Genomic DNA, 16,963 nt, shown 5'->3' with positions numbered 1-16,963 from the left:
ACTAGACCTTACATTGGAAATTCTCCTGCTGATAAGATAACGAAAGCCGATGGATCCCCCCATGTTGACATAAGGGGAACCAGTTGCTTATGGGTCCTTAAATTATAGTAACTAGCATTTGATTCCCCGAGCCACAAAACTGATGAGATTCTACCTTTGGATACTTTCAAATGCAGCAGATCAGTTCATTTAGGATTTTTACGCCTCCATTTCCCTGCAATAAAAATCTCCCTCTATGTATTTGCATGCATATATGGGGCTATCTAAACACCCCTAATAATCCTAAACGTTAAGTTACTATTTGCTAGAACGGTGATTCCAAGGATTTCAGCTATTTGCACACTTTCTGTTTAATGTGGCTTCAGTCTATTTACTTGCCAGACGTGAATGTTCATTTAGATCCAATTACCAAAACTAGGCAAATGGAATTTAGCTCTGAACTGCTGCTCTCCCATCTTAATGCATAAGGAATGGTATTAATACGCAAACGAAGTCCATTTGGATGTTTAATGTTACCAGGAGGCTGCGCTGACGTTCAAACGATCTAACTCTTAGCATCTGGGAGGCTGCACAGGGAGCTTTCTAGGATGGGTTTCAAGACATTTCCTTCAACCAAAGCTGAAGTGGACCAAACTGGGACACCAAACAACTGACAATAGTTTCCAGTCTAAGTAGACTCGGGTGCTCCACAATCCACAACTGGGGAGTGGAAGGGAAATCTTTCGGTTTATTACAACAGCTAAGGGTAACCATCTCTTCTCCCCCTCCTGTCCTTTTTCTAAGATGGAAGGTCCATCTTGGAGTTCTCAGATGACATCATGATAGCTAAATGCCCAATCACTGCCTACAAATAACCCAGCTCGCACATCATATCTGAGGGGAGGTAGGTAGGAAGGGAGCCACCTCGACCTTAAAGATATTTGTCAGGTACCTGGTGGGGGTTTGTTTGTTGGAAACATACAGTGATCAATGGAAACCTTAATCAGGCATATCTGGGGGCTATTTACTCCTAATGAGAAAGAGACAAAAAAAAATTGCAACAGTCAAGATACCAACAACGTTCATGGGAAATAGAACAGGACTTTAAAATAAAATAAAGCTGAGATGTCTTAGTGAGGTGTCTTCTATCATACAACAGTTAAGTACCTCCTGGGTGCTCATGAATATTTGTAGGATATTTTACATTTCATTTTATGTTTGCAAACATAGTTCTCTCCTCTTTTCAAAGGCACTTGCTAATTTGGACACCAAACAGACTGATGTTCAATCACTCAGAAGTTAAATTATTCAGAAACTCAAACGCATCTGTGGGACCCTCACTGCCCCTCCTTTCAGTTCCAGAGACTTTACCTTGGAATGAGTCTGTCAGGAAGCCTCCTTTGATTTTTACCTCAAGGTGATGGCAACAACCACCCCTTTCCACAGGGGTGGAAAGATCGATGTTTGGTTCTGTGTGTGCTTTGCCACCCTTAACGATGCTACGGTGTTTCATTGAATGGCAGATGGACTTGGTAATGACACATTTGTCTTCGTTCTCCTTGGACCAGAGTGGCGGAGGAATTGATGGAGGTGAAACCTTGATGCTGTGGTTCGATCTAGGTTTAATGCCACTCTCGATGTCAGTGGTACTTCAGTTCAGACTAATTTTTTTAATGGCCTATCTAATGATCTTGGAATGTCAGCACGATGTGATAAAATAGCACAGGCCGTGCTCCAAACAGACTTCTCTAAAGACTGGTTTCGATTCACACAATATAAGGCAATACAAATATATGGTCTTTTAAATTCTTACTGCTAGAATAAAACCCTTTTGCAATGGGATTACACTTCTTGGGCATTCTTGTAGGTTACACATAGCATCCAGTGATGTAAATAATAAAAAAAATCATTGAAACTCCTCCATTTACTACCAAAATCAACAACATCTCTTGAAGTGATTTACGGTGTATACAGTAGCAGTGTTAAGTAAAGCGATGGTAATCTGAGTACTACCTGCACCCCTATTCTTGATTTTACTGCGAAATTAACTGTGGTCTCAGTTTGTAACGTGTGATTTATAACGCTAAGGAAAGGGAAAGGAGTATCACTAACAACGTAGCATCTGAAACACCCAGGCACACACGGTTTAGCTTGTTTTTTATTACAATTGAAATGTATTCAAATAACCCAGCATCAATAACAGGAATGCCAATATTCATGCAGTCGAAGCCACAAAGACTTGATCCTGGCTTAGGTTTCTGCAGTCTTCATCGTAGATGGCATATGCACTGATTGTCAAGTAAAAAAAAATGAATTGAACCGCTTCTTTTTGGATGGGTCTTTTACGTTAGCTTGATCATATGGACACTGCAGAAGAAATCAAACAAGTCATTACTGCATTACTTAGCAATCAGTAAGAAAAAGCTCAGTCCTGCTACGGTTAAAGAAGAATTGTTAATTATATTATATAAATCATTTGATCTATTGTGCCCTCTAAACTAACAGGAAAATAATGGCAACCCCAAGCAAATGGTCCTAATTAGTGCCCAAGAACCATTTCCTAAATATGTCCTTCCAACTCGAAGAATTTGACTGACCAAAGCAATCTCTTCCCCCCACCCTTAAATTTCTTTAGTTGGTGCATTATTGCAAAACGTTCTGCATAACAGAGCGCCTAGCAAAGCAAAGGGGCAGACAGGACAATAACATTCTAGCCTTTCAGCGTTGTCTGTAGTAAGTGTAAACATTTCCTGATCAATTTACACTTGTTTTCAAACGTCTTACCAATTGACTCTCTCTTTATAAATGTACTTAATGAGTTTTAATCAAAGAGTGAGTCTTTCGCATCATTACTCACGTATTTCACACGGCAATAGTGGTATAAGAAAACTTTTTCAACTAAGAAGCCAAAGAGGAACTAGAAGTGAGCAGTGCACATTTGAACTGTAAATTACCCCGTTGTTTCCCCCCTTTCCCCTTTTTTCGTGCGCTGTTCTTTAAACCATGTTCTAATAACTAAATTTACAAAGGGGAAATATACGTTACCCACCTGGGGCGTCAAACACTACTCGCCTGAGTAAAGTGAAATTGATCAACATATTATTAAGGGCCTGATCTTGTCAGCCATTGAAAGCTACGGGACTTTTGCTATTTATGTCAATGGAAGCGGGATTGTGCGGTGTGTGCAAAATACAAAACATCGCCTTCTCACACTGCACAACTTCGATTTCTAAATGGTATTCGGAAAATACCAACACTAAGTCCTATTATTTTAAAAATCACACAATATTCCACCATAGCCTACATCTTTTGATACTTTCTCAGTCAGACTGGAAAACAGACCCTTCAACATAATTCTAGAAAACTCAACTACACTTGTGGCAAAATGTCTCGGTTATGTTATCTCATTTCTTTAAGAGGAGAAAGTTTGCTCGGAATAGACTTTCTGATATGCTGGTTCTTTTCACAGGCATCTTGCACTTGACAACGAGAACATAACTTATATAAAACAACAGTCTATTAAATAACTCCCGTGAAATTCTCCTAGCAGTTCAAGGAGATAATGTTAACTTGAAATGTTGCAACATTCTATTTTAACGTTAAGAAAATCCCTCAGTGACCTTTCCTGGACTTATTGTCCTTGGCTAGTCTAAATTTCACAGTGAAACATGCCAGATAGCTTGCTATTCCTAATGCCAGCATTTAAAATATTTTTCAAAGTTATTTTAATGCTGCAAAGCAAGGATTTCATACTCACATGTCTGCATGCAGAACCACAGCATTTACCTCTCTGCAAGTGGGCAACTTTGGTGAACACTAAATAGCCAGTAACTGGATCCACATAGTTTTGCAGGCCAGCCTTAAAAAGAACCACCCAAAACAGAGTCAACCTCAATTCTATATATTCTTCATCTCTTTGTGATTTCAAACTGGAAGTGCTTTGACATTATCTCCCTAAAATCCAACTGCTTAACTGAAACCAGTTCATGATTAAATGCATTAATACCACTGTTATAATCTGACCCTTATATTCTGTAACTCAGACAGAACTGACAAATAAAGAGATTTGAGGAAGTAATAGAACATCAACAGTGCATATTTTAACATAGCCACAGATCAGCCTTTGCCATTCATTTCCTTAGAGATATCTTATATATTCTCTACATTATTCTAAGCTTTTTAGGAGAAAATGGACTTTCACTCCCAGGTTGCAGATCCATTTACACTTCGAATTATGAGAAAGTGTAAATGTATGATGCTGTATTTATGCTTCCAGAAAAGGGTCTAATCAAAGAAGCAGCTGCTCCTGGAGACAGAATGTGACATTTACGCTCTTCCTGTTCACTTTGGACATTATACACTTTTGGACTTTTTATGCCACATTCTTTCCCCTTTCTAAATGTTCTTGAGTTTTGATTACATTGTAAATGATTTTTAAAAATGGTTATAGAATGTCGACACCTTCTGCTGCTTTCAAGTGCTGCTTGATCAAAAGCAACTTTCATCACGCCAGCTTTGACGCTAAAAAGTATAACTGCAATTTGCAAACACGGTGCAGTATTTTATACTGGAGGGAATGTAAATACTTGTCTGGCATCCGCCTCTGCTGCTGGACAAGGCTGTGTGGTAGCAAGATATCACCTTTTAATATTTAGGTCACTTTTTGATTGTCATTTCCAGCAAGTGACCTTTGCAACAATGCTTATAGCGAGTGGAAATGTTAAGATGCCAGGGTTTTGGATCGTGTCTTTGCCGGTATGGACATAGCTGTAAAATGTTCGACACCAAATACGTCACGCCTACGTTTCGGAGAGCAAAGATAACGCTCCCCGAGTTAAGCTGGAGCTGCACATTTCAAAAGTGGTACGCGAACCAACTCCTTTGCTTCCCTGTTCTGTTGCGCCTGTGCATCCGTAAAGGGACACATTCCCTGGTGTTTGCCTGCAGCCCCTGAAATAGCGGACGGACTAAGACAAAGAAGCCCAAAGGTATTTTTAAAATTGGGCCAGAAAGCCTGCTAAACATCAGCCATCACTAATGGCGGCAAAGGCAGAGAACCAGCCGCCTGCGACAGGGAAGGCAGGGGAGAGATCTAGCCGGGGGACAGTTCCATGCCCACGTTGAGGTCATTTACTGTAACCATGCTGACTGCCTACAACTGCCATTTGACCCTCCGGCGGGCAGCTGCCTAGGAATGGGGGAATTCCTCAGTCCACTCCGGGGCTGGTTGGGAACCTCCTGCGGGGACCGATCTCGCTGGAGCCAACGGCAAAACTCCGCAACCGGAGCAGAATCGGTCGGCCCAATGGCTGTCCAGGCCAACTCAGCGACTGCTCGCGGCGGAAGAGGGGCGCGCAGCACAAGGTGCTCGGAGATGCACATCCGTGTGAGGAGGGGGAAAGGGCCAAGCGTCGCCTTGCGGTGCGATCAGGGTGCGGTGTCTAGAGCAGGGGGAGAGGAGGTGGACGCCACTTACTGCTACAGACAGCATTTACTGCAGGTTCTCATGGGCCTTCCATGGTCTCGTGTATGCTGTTCCTACCGCTAGTGATGAGCTCCGTGCACAATGACAGCAGGTTGCTTCCATCTCTCCAGAAAACAAAACAAAACAAAACAAGGCTGCCCCGCTTTCCTCCGCCCTCCGGTATGGGAGCTGAGGTACCAGCTCTGCAGCTCTCCGCGTGCAAAGGGGAGCGGAGAGGTTATTAATCATGTCAATGCCGGAGTTGGAGATGGAAGGAGAGAGTCACTTAACATGTCGGCACCCTCTCTGCCTGGAGGCTGTTATCGGGACATAGTTCCCTTCCTGCAAAACACACGTGCATTCCAGAAAAACGAGAAATACAAGCGAGTTTGTCAGGCCCGAAGTTTGGGTAAATTACTGTAAATACATTTGGTGTTCAGGCTACCAGCACTGGGCAGTTTGCCGGGCGTCCAAGAGTTGCATTTACCAGCACGTTGTTACTTTTGGACATATTTCTCCCTGACCTAATCAATAACTAAGGTCTAGTGCTGTAAGTCCCCAGTGTGCACGCAGCATGGCTCACTGAGGCTCTGCATGAGCTTTCAGGCTGGGGACTGCTGCCCCTCCCCGGAAAAAAGATTTCGCTTTTGCTGTCTTATTTGTTCTCTTGGTCCCAGGCCTTCCGTGACTTGCCCCAACCTTACAGAATGCTGGGACCGGGAGCGCGCTCGGAAGGCTTCTCTGGTTTCCTGTGGGGTTTTGTGACTTTATTCCCTCTACAGTTCCCGTTGCACCAGGCAGCGTCTTGTGAGCAAATGTCCATCTCTGCTCGCACAGACGCACGTGTCAATACTTCTGGACAGAGAAGTTCGGGCTAGAAAGGCCATCGCTATGAAATACCCCAAATGGACCCCCCCCCCCAGGCCACAGCAAGCCCCTGCCCCGGGGAAGTTGAAAGGGCAAGACGATCAGTGATCGCTAATGTGGCACAAGTATTGCTGGGACACGGAGCTCCTGTCACTCTCTCGGTGGTGCACGTCCACTCCTTCCTTGTGATCGCAGCCAGTCCCTGCGCTCATCCAACCGCCCCCCCTTTTCCCAGCACCCCCAGGCCACGCGCCAGTGCGCCGGCCGCGGTGTTGGGCCGACCCCGGCATGCCCCCAGCTCAGGCTGAGGGAGAGGCCCGGGGCAGCCAACCTGTTGCCAGCCTTTCCCTGCGCTTCCGTGCGGCTGGCTGCAGAGGCCCAGGCAAGGCGGCCAGTGGGCGCGGCACGGAGCAGCCCCGGGCCGCCCATTAGCCGCTGCAGCAGGGGAGCGGGTCTGCAGGGAGCCCTCGCCTGCAGCACGCCGCCTGTGTGGGGCGCCTCCAGCCCCGCGGGCCCGCCTGGGAGCAGCCCGGAGCGGTGAGGCGGCTGCACAAGCAGCGCCCCGCGGGCCCGAGCGGGAAGCGCGGGGGACTCACCGCGCAGGCCTCCCGGTGCAGCGCCACGATTCGCTTCTCCGCCGCCGTCAGCAGCTCCTCGCTGCCCGGCCGGCTCGGCTGCTGAGAGCGCTCCCCGCCGGCGCCGCCCGTGGCCCAGCGCACCCAGGGGCCGCGGCCGCTCCGGCTGCAAAGAAGGGCCCAGGGTGGGGAGCCGCTTGCAACGGGGCGCCAGGGGCGCCGCTGCCACGGGCCCAGGGGCGGGACGCGGCTGCGGCCGGGAGCCCCTGCTCTGCTGCAGCCGCAGGAGAGCCCCAGCCAGCTGGAGGGCCCCATTCCTGGCGCTTCTCGCCGGGGCGCCACCCACTCCCGCCAGCAAGTCTGGGTCACAAGCCCTGAACAGCCCCAGGCTGGTCTCCCGTTCGGGCTCGTCCGCCTGGGGAGGCCGACAAGAAAAGACCCGAGGTCTGCTCCTGGTGCTGTCACCTGTCGCCCACCTCGGCTCTCCCCCTGTTTGTTCTTCAAAGAACACCCAAGGCAATGGCAGGACCGAGCGAGCTTTGGATCGGGCCTTTAGACTGTCTTAGCTGCTTGTACAGCCCCTAGCCCAGCCATACCTCCAGGACAAGGAAGGCCTGTGGAATTAGTGTCATATGCCTCAGGGAAGCACCTTTGTTCAGGACCTCATCATTGATTATGTCTTTGCCCCTGCAATTGTGTTAGAAATGACCCATTCTACGTGGACAAGGGGGTTACAGAAAATATTTAATTTTTGCATATTTCTGCTATGTAGACCAATAGTTTCCAGTACATCCCAGCCAAATCCTGCTGGTACGTGTATATGTGTTTGCAGGATCAGGCCTTAAAAGGAAAATACTAAATATGTCTGTTTTTTATTCTATATTCATTCACTTTTTAATAGCTGGGTTTCCTGTCTGGGCAAGGAAGTGAATATCCAGATCAAGTCGCAGTAAGTAGGCAGGCAAATAGCCCACCTTAATCGATTGGTCTCGTTAAGAGTTGATATGGTAACCCCCCATTTTTTCATGTTCTCTGTATATAGATTTATATATATATCTTCCTACTGTATTTTCCACTGCATGCATCTGATGAAGTGGGCTTTAGCCCAAGAAAGCGTACGCCCAAATAAATTTATTAGTCTCTCAGGTGCCACAAGGCCTCCTCATTCTTCCGGTATGTGTCCAAAGCTGCATGTACATGTAACCAAACACTGTGCTCTGCACAGGATGGACCACTTTCAAATGGTCCCAACATTGTTAAATCATAACTAACTTATTTTCAACCCCAGTAAAGACCCTACTCTGCACTGAGGACTATTCATCAGCTGAGTGTCCCCGTCCGTATTTCAGTCAATTTTGTATTCTCGGTTGTATTCAGGTTGAATTTAATTGTATTTTTCTATTTTATTTGAAAATAAAAAGTATGGCATAGAAACTTATGAAGATCTTATTGTTTTATTTCACAGCATAGGAAGATGTTCATTGTTGGTATTGTCATCTCAGAACATTGCTAAAAGTGCCCCAAATTGTGTCATTATATTTTAAAACTTTTTTTATATTATTCAGATAGCACTGTATGTGATACTTTAAAGTAGCAAGAATACACATAAAATATTGCACCTACCCTGAAAAACTTAGTTTACCTTCTTTCCTATAGCGTTCTTTAATTTCATCAGTAAGATGAGTGCAACACTCTGTATTGGTTATATAATAGTTATAGCCCCCACAAAAAAACTTATAACTAACTTATAGTTAGTTGAGTTCATTTCCTATCAAGGTGATCAATAAAAAACAAGGAATTCGCTAGTTAGATAATACATGTTCAATTCACAGGCTTTCTCACCCACACATCATGATAGACAAACCCACTGGGCTTGATTCTCCTCTCACTAACACCAGTTTTGCACCTGTGTAACTCCATGGGCTTCAGTAGCATATTCTTGATTTACGCCAGTCCAAGTGAGAGGGGATTCAGCCCTACAGACATAGCTCCAAAGCAAAGTCCTTTTCAATTGCAGCATACAACCCCAATGCACATATGCGATCCCTCGCAATTACACACACGCGCACACACACACACAGCTTGATCTCTGACCTCAGCTAAATTAAGATATATTCCCTATACACAGTGATGAAGTCTATAGTGTGTTATTTGTATGTGGAAAAGTGTGACCTTGGAGTTAAGGCTGTGCAGTTGAGTGTGGACGAGGGAAGGAGGTAGTGAAAGTTGAGATAGGGAACTGGTAAGTGGAGTGTTGAATGACTTAACTACTTACTTGCTTGTTACAGTTTGGGTTGGTGGTTTATGCAGTTTAGCAGTATGATCTCTTAACAATTTTTTGTGTAGGGGAATATCTATATATACTACAATATTCAACAGCTTCACAAAATGAAGATCCCTGCTGAATATCCTATTTCAAAAGTTTCTTTGTTGTAAATATCAGTAAAGCATGCTCATATTTGCAGATCTTGGCCCCTGTCCTGCAGTTCTTGTCGGATTTAGTGTGTCTTTCAAATTTTGACAGATAAATTCCTCATTAACTTCTGCTATGAAATCCTGGGCACAGCCGGAACCAGCCAGCACATGTCTCTCTAACTTTTTCAGTGAGGATTTTGCAGACCATGTTGTGTAACACCTTCCTTCATTTGTCACCTGAAAATATTGCCTGTGCAATGAGAGACCCTGTCACAGGCACACATTTTTGTGGACTATAGGCATAACCTTGTACCTGCTGATTTCAGTGACTTCACAGCAGGGTGAATTTTGCTGATTAAAGGTCAAGGTGTATTAGAAGCACAGACAGCTGAAGTCCATGGGAGCTGGTTAAGGTCTGGAGTGTGTGATTCTGCTCTGTTATCACTGTGAAAAATAGCAGTTTTGCCTGTTGTTTGGTCCTATAGAACAACCAGTTCTGACATCTAGGCTAGCACCTGCCTGTGGAGGATTGTCACAGCCAGTATATTCAACCTTTTTTCCAGTTTTAAATTACTCAAGAAGTGGGACTTCTGCTGCTTCCCATAGGATATTCTTCCACAGCCAGCTGGAGAAGGTTTGCCTGTTCTCATCATACAGGAGAGGTAAGATGGCTGCTGCTTTTCAAGGAGCCTGTGTGGTGGAAGTCATAGAAGCATCTGAGAGCAGAACAGTAACTGGAGTTTCCAGCAGTAAGGGGACAATCTGGAGAAGGGATTGTCAGAACCTTGGCAGAGCTGCTGTGGCCAGGGAAACAGGATGTTGGTAGAGTGCTATGAACCACTCAGCCTGGGACAAAGCCTGAAGGTCTCAGATTGTAGCTACCTGGAGAGTTTACTCCCAGGCTTCAGATAAGCAGTTGGTCATAACAGGAGTGACAATGAAGGATTGTTTGTAGGAACTAGAGGGGACTCAGTAGTAGAGATCCTGAATCAAAGTGTGCTGGGGCCTGGGTGCCATGTGGTTGCTGGTGGAGATAGGTGGGGGTGTTGGGGTATGGAGAGCAGCAGGAAAGGGGAACTGTGGAAAAGGACCAGGAGGTTGATCTCTACCAGCAGCTGGGCTTTCTTCCTGGAAGGGAAAAGCTGATTGTTAGGGGGATTTTTCTGTTCATTTTTTATGGGGGGCATTTGTTCTGAGATGGGAGGAGTGTGATTGTTCAAAACCCTTTGAGTTTGCAAGTGGACTGGCTTTGAACTATCGTCTGGGAACGGTGTGGGAGTATACTGTGGAAGGACATTAGTCACTGACTTTTTGGTAATCAAGGTAGGTGGGAGGAGGAGATAAAGCCATGCTAAAAGACAATAAGAATGGGGATTGGCAGTGGCTAAAGTAGATTGAAAGAAGCAGGGGGGAGCTCTCACTGTACCAGGGGAGATGAGGGAAAGCTGGTTACTGAAGCCTTCACTCCTAGCGCAGGAAGGTGCCCCTTGCTTTAACATTTGTGGATGGGGAGGCCTGGCTTTCCATAAGAGTTTGATGTCAGTACAATATCTGATTGTGGCTGTGTCATATAGGATGGGGACTTTGAATGCCCAGAATATTAGTGGTGTCAGATCTCAGGCACTAGTTTGAGATTTTAAATAGAGCGGGGCAGAAAGGACTAGAAAAGAGTTTAAAAAACGTTCCCATCTCAAATCTGAATGAAAAATCAAATCTTTAAAATTTTTGCAAACCTAAAACCTGCGGTTTGTTTATTTTTTCAGATCAGGTAAATCAAAGCATTTTGTTTTGACTTTTTTATTTTTAACCTTAAATTAACTTTAATTTAAAAATGAAAGTCAAAAAGGGAGCTTTTCTGAAGCTGTATTGTTCAACAATGTTTTGAAGTGGGAAATTCATCAAAACTGACTCTTTCCTTTGAACAGTTCCAGTTTCTCTGAATCAGCAGTTTTGGTCAAAAAAGTTTAGTTGAAAAATTCCTTACTGGTTCTAGTTTTAAAGCCTTTGCCACTGGATGTCACACTTCTTCAACAACTGCTGTTTGACTCAGCAATGGGAATGGGTGCAGTAGAAAGAGACTGGCATGTAGGACCTATTGGGACAGAGGCCAGCGACAGTATAGGGATATTGCCTTACTCCCAGTAAATAACCTGCAACAGGTTCTTGAGATACAAGCTTGTCTTGTGCCTTTTCACTGCCCATCTATTAGAGTTAGTGTCAAAGTCCTCACCTGAATATCCAAGGCAGGGCATCAAGATGGGACAGCTGTGAGCATAACACCTGGGGCCCGATTAACAGGCCCTGCCCCTAGAGTAGATGTTTCTACCAGTGTAAAGTGAATGTGAAATGCTACCATTCTGATTCGGTATAGCATTTTATGTTTGGCTTTGTATTGATGTAAATGACTCCATATGGTGCAGGGCAATGGAGGACCAGGCCCCTGGGCTCACATACAGAACTCGTATTGATCATTTGTATGGCCAAGAGCAGGAGGTCACCAGAGCAGCAGACTTTAAATTGCAGTCTGTGGAAATCTCTGAGTTGTGTGGGGAGATCTCTGAATACATGTGGTTAAGTTTTGGTTGATTCAAATATGTGGGCTCTTAGACACTGCAGAGGTCACTGATACTGTAGCACCTGGTTTTATGTAGGCCCCAGGCTGAACGCAGTGTCCTAGGTATGGTCTTTCCAGTGTCGTAAGAAGAGGGGCACCCACCTTCCTGATTTGTGAATTGATGCCTCTGCACATGCACCTAACCATCCTGAGCAACAAGCAGAAGCAGTCTGGCAAATCAGTCGTACTTTATTGAACTTGTAGCTGTTATAATTGTGCAGGGCACTGCTAGTATATATTACACAATCACCAGATTTCGTAGTTTTACTCCATATTTCACAGTGTTTATAAGGCTTCCTTGCGTGAAACTTGTAAGCTGTAATATGTGGTACAAAGCACATTCTTACCTACTTTTCTTGTACAATTGCTTCTTCTTTGTTCAGGCTCCCTTACCAGCACAGCAGTCCCTATATGCATCCATGTTTCAGCTCTCTCCTCCCCAGACGGTTAGAAGCCTTTTAGCTATGAGTAAGAGAAGCTCTTCCTGTAGATTTACTACTCATCTAGCAGAGAAATATATTTTTCCCTTTAAATGCGTGACAGTAATTTGTCTTTGTATTTCTTACTGTGTTTTGAGGAAGAGCAATCAGTATCTTCAAAATCACACTTCCAGACAGAGAGCCATCTGTGAGGGACATTTGGAAATGATAGTGTGTATCCTAGTGAGTGTGTCTTTTAGCAGACTCTGCTTTTCTGGTACGAGCTAACCTTTCTTTGAGTGGGAAGAAGACAGTTCTTCTGAAATGCTGTTCAGTGAGCTCTTTTGCATTTTCAGCTCTCTAAGCTTCATAGCACACTCAAATGGGAGCCTAGAAATGCCACACATTTGTGAGTTCAGAAATGAAAACAGCCTTTCAGTTGCTATTAGTTGGTATGTAGCAAAGTCATTTTATGATGCTAAATGGACTATATCTACCCTTAGTGTTTTTGTAGCCAGCCATACTCACGTGGCCTCAGCAAGTGATTATTTCCCTCCCCCTCTCCAGCCATTTCTAATATGTTTCTGTTTGCTACACATCAGGTTCTTCTGCTGCAGCAAATGCAGTTATGCTCTGGTTGAGGATCCTTTTCATCGGTTTATTTTACAGCCAGCAATTCTTCCCACTTTAAACTCTTTGGAATTGGGACTGTGTCTATGCAATTGGGACTGTGTCTATGCACAGTGGGGAGATTTGCGCTATTGAGCACTACTCTCATATAAATAAATAGTAGTACTACTAATAAAATATAGATCAGCATTATTTAAGCCCCAAACTGTTTTATTATCTTTGCTGTGACGCCTTATTATAATTTGATCCTGAGTTCTCTGTGCATGATTTCCATAATACCACTATATATCTACCAAGTGAAACTCAGGCAGTTTGCAGAATACAAGTGCCTGATTCTCATTTACACTGGGGTTGCTTTATCCTACACCGCCAGAGTAGAGTAAAGCAGTCTTAGCATATGTCTGCACTATACTTGGGGGGACACAATTGCAGCATGCGTAGCCATACCCACACTAGCTTTGATCAGGCTAGCTTGATAAAAATAGACATGTAGCTGCTGTGGCATGGGCTAGCAGCCCAAGTACAGTCCTGCCGAGGGACATACTGAGGCAGCTAGTTCATTGTGCTACCTGTACTGCTGTGAGGACACTGCTATTTTTAGCAAGCTAACCCAATCAAAGCTCGGGTATGCCTACACATGCTATTCAAACTGCAGCATAGCCATATCCTGAGTGTAGATGAGAATCAGGCTTTGATTTTCATGTTTGGCGTTCTTCTAGAGAACGGAGTAGAGAGTTAAACATTTTACGTTTGAGTAACAGATGGGGATGTACAGTGTCTACAAAAAAATTTGGGCCCAGAAATGTTTTCATCTATTGAAAATAGATTAGGAAGTGGGAGCAGTTTGAGAAACTAATCAGAGTCTGGATGGTCTCCGGGGAGATCCTAAGAATTGTCATTGTAATGCTCAGAATCTTATTAGGGGTAATATCCAGTGTGCTTGTTACAGAGGCAGATCAAGGAGAAGGCATGTGCAGAATGGGGAGACCAATATTAAGTATGCTATTCCTTACTGTTATCCCTTCTTCCTTCCCCTGTAGTTGCACATGTTATATAAGCTCATCTCCTCTGCCATTTAAATTAATACAAAATTTTGTGACAGTTGACTGTTAATAGGAAAAGTCACTTTAAGATCTGAGGGTAATTAATGAATACGGAACACCAATTTGATAGTTGGTGACTGCTGTAATTTGCTATTACATATTGCATGTGAGATCACCTCTGGTATTACAATGTTGCCATGTTAGTGACATGGACTAATTACAGTGCTATATATGATAAGTACCTGGTGTGGGAGGAGTAGCTGGCAAGTGCCCTGTCCCTTCTTTGAGTGCCTAGCATTGTATCTGGACATAGGTGTGGAACTAGGGATGCCTGTGATGCTGCCGCACCCTCTCCCACCCCCCTCCCCCCCCAGCCTGGAGTGGTTTCCATCATATACAGGTTTCCATCATATACAGTTTGGTTCAGTGACTCTCAACACCCCCACTGTACAAGTTGTTCCAGCCCCCCTGTATCTTGACAATTTTTATGGGGTTGGTTCTCTAATCCGTTATTCCATCTCTAGCAGACCTTTCTATACAGACCTGGGCTATTACAACTCTTTCCTTTGCTTTGCCTTCTTTTGCTTGTACTCTTTAGGAAGACTTCCTCTTGGGAAGGCATGTGTTGTTACCTTCCTTTTGAAGGATGGTACAGTGAATGTGTCCCATGCAGAATAGTTCAATTCAAGTCAGGTTATAAGAAACCAAAAGTATTTAAGAATTACAAAGTGAGAAAACAGAAAGTAAACAGCGCTTTACAAGTTAACTGCAATGCATATGAATGTTTATAGACTTAGTAGAGTTATCATGCTACTTTAATTTCAATAAGGAAAATAAGCATTATTAAATGCATTTAGTAATGTTTGCTAGGAGTTAAGGTGAGCAGAGATCACTTGCATTGCTCTTCAGTCTGCTTCAAATTGGATTCTGACTCTTTATTGTCTTAGTACTGTTTTTTCCTCTATACTGTTGCAAAAATACTGCCCAGTCACTCTGGGTAAGAAGAGATGAACTAAGAGGAATCTCCTAATCCGTGATGTGAAACGGTGGTCAGTATAAAAAGATTGCTATATACCACATGGGCAAATAGTCCTCTCTTATTTTATACTTATTTGTAAACTGTTTGTTCTATCTGTTTGAATAACACTTAGCACAGTGGGGCGTTGGTCCATGGCTTGGGCTCCTAGGTGGTAATGCAAATAATAATGATTATTATTAACAAAGTAATCTTATTCTAGTGTTCATGGTGTAGGGGGATACAGCAAAACATCAGGCGCAGGTTGATTTATTAGAAGCTTTACATGTCATATTTTACTGGTGACTGTTGTAAGCGATGTGTGTAACCTACACAAGATTAGTTGCGGCAGCCCAATTGGTGCACCATGAAGTCTGAGTCCCCTACGGTTTCTTGCTTGGAAAAGCTGGCTGCCAGCTTGTCCCTTTGCTCCTTATTGAGGTAGGAATCAAATTTTTGTAATGATCAGTTCATAGTGTTCTTCCGTTAGGCTTTACGTACACTGAAAAATGTAGGGGAATATACCAGTATAGCTCTAGCACTTGTGCACCTGCACTAGTGATACCAATAGGGTGAGCTCTAGTGTGGACAGGGCACAGGTTTTTTTTTCCTCTTTGTCATCTAACCTCTTTCAGAGCCCGTTTACACTAGTGCCCTCACTGTTGCGATCACCAGTGGAGCTATGTACCAGTGCTTGTGCAATGGAGGACCATTTAAAAATATTGTAGCATAGAGAAGGCCATTGAGGGCAAATTCATTTCAGACCCTTCAGCAGTATCAGGCAAATAGAGCTGAATGATCCTGCATTATTTCTTTATGTTTAGTCTACTTCCTAACCTTGTTTGCGCTAGAGAATGTTGGCATTACAAGCCCCTGTTGCATTATCATTCCATTCCATTTCAGCTCCACCCACGCAAGGGCTAGCAGTGGTGCACAAGAATTGCTGATATCACTGCAACTCCATTTTTTTCAGAGCGAAGTTCACCACTATCGTGTCCACCACAGAATCATTTTGCATGATTGGTTTTGGAATTCTAGGTGTACAGGTCTTGGTTTATGAGGTGCAAAGCAGCAATCCTGAGCCTTTTGTTATTTAAAAATAAGAATATTTTGTCGTTTAATTTTACAAAATACATGTGATTTTAATACATGGAAAATTCACGTCTAAAAGGAATGTGGGCACGGTATCTCTCAGCTGTGAATGGCTATACCAACAAATACCTGCTTCAAGAACTTTGTGTTGAGAACTGGGGGATAGGTACCCACAATGAACTGGTGTTGCAAAGATGGACATGTACTATTGCCTGTTATCAACATTTGTTTGAAATACAAATTGTAAAGGTGCAATTCTCTAGTGCAGAGAAGATGGCAGGGAGCAGCCATGGTGCAACAGCAATCTTTCCCTTTATATGAGAAGTTTGAAAATTTTCCATTAGCAGACATAACAACAAGTATATAGTTAAAAATGTGTACATCTAAGGAATAGACACAAGTTAGTCACACTTGGGATAGTAAAGTAAAACACTGGTGCATAGCAATGAAATCTGTTATTTTTTATCACTTGAGAACATATGAAGCAATATCAAATGCATTAGGAGTCTAAAATGATGCAGACAAATGTGTGTAACTTTGTGCTGAGTACAGAATAAGAACAGAATATTTGCATACAAGGGCTGGTTATCCACGGAAGAGAATGACTGATGGTTTTAGAGCACAGGACCCCTACTAATATGGTAACCTGATCCAGTACAGAGATGTCAATACAAGAGTGGAAAAGTTACCGTGCTTTAGAATCTAGATACATGCACATCTGTTTAGCTGTGTAAATGCTCTTTGAGAGAGTCCTGCAGGGCTGGAACATCTTATGAATTAGGACTTTACTCCAGTTCCTATGTATTTAAAATAAAACCAATGTTGTTTTTGGAAGTCACTTCATTAGGAT

At 43.7% G+C, this 16,963-nt stretch overlaps 1 protein-coding gene across 1 annotated transcript; it reads right to left on the bottom strand.

The window, feature by feature from the left end:
* Positions 1-2,119: 2,119 nt before the first annotated feature.
* C8H1orf53 (chromosome 8 C1orf53 homolog) lies at positions 2,120-7,340 on the bottom strand. The gene is made up of 3 exons (XM_077824748.1): positions 6,907-7,340; positions 3,737-3,838; positions 2,120-2,346 (listed from the first exon to the last, which is right to left on the bottom strand). The coding sequence occupies exons 1-3, from the start codon at positions 7,198-7,200 to the stop codon at positions 2,275-2,277; spliced, it is 468 nt and encodes a 155-aa protein (XP_077680874.1). The 5' UTR covers positions 7,201-7,340; the 3' UTR covers positions 2,120-2,274.
* Positions 7,341-16,963: the final 9,623 nt, after the last annotated feature.

The sequence above is a fragment of the Eretmochelys imbricata genome, chromosome 8 (genome assembly GCF_965152235.1).
Source record: "Eretmochelys imbricata isolate rEreImb1 chromosome 8, rEreImb1.hap1, whole genome shotgun sequence".
Taxonomy (NCBI): Eukaryota; Metazoa; Chordata; order Testudines; family Cheloniidae; genus Eretmochelys; species Eretmochelys imbricata.
Note: the sequence above shows the minus strand (reverse complement) of the source record. Positions and strands in the feature narration are given on the sequence as shown.

What these genes read in the sequence shown, in the direction of transcription:
- C8H1orf53 (XM_077824748.1), bottom strand. Translation starts at nt 7,200, where the DNA reads ATGGGGCCCTCCAGCTGGCTGGGGCTCTCCTGCGGCTGCAGCAGAGCA. An exon ending in TGCACCGGGAGGCCTGCGCG is followed by an intron (nt 3,839 to 6,906) that starts GTGAGTCCCCCG and finishes GTTCTTTTTAAG; the next exon opens with GCTGGCCTGCAAAACTATGT. An exon ending in GTGGTTCTGCATGCAGACAT is followed by an intron (nt 2,347 to 3,736) that starts GTGAGTATGAAA and finishes TTTCTTCTGCAG; the next exon opens with TGTCCATATGATCAAGCTAA.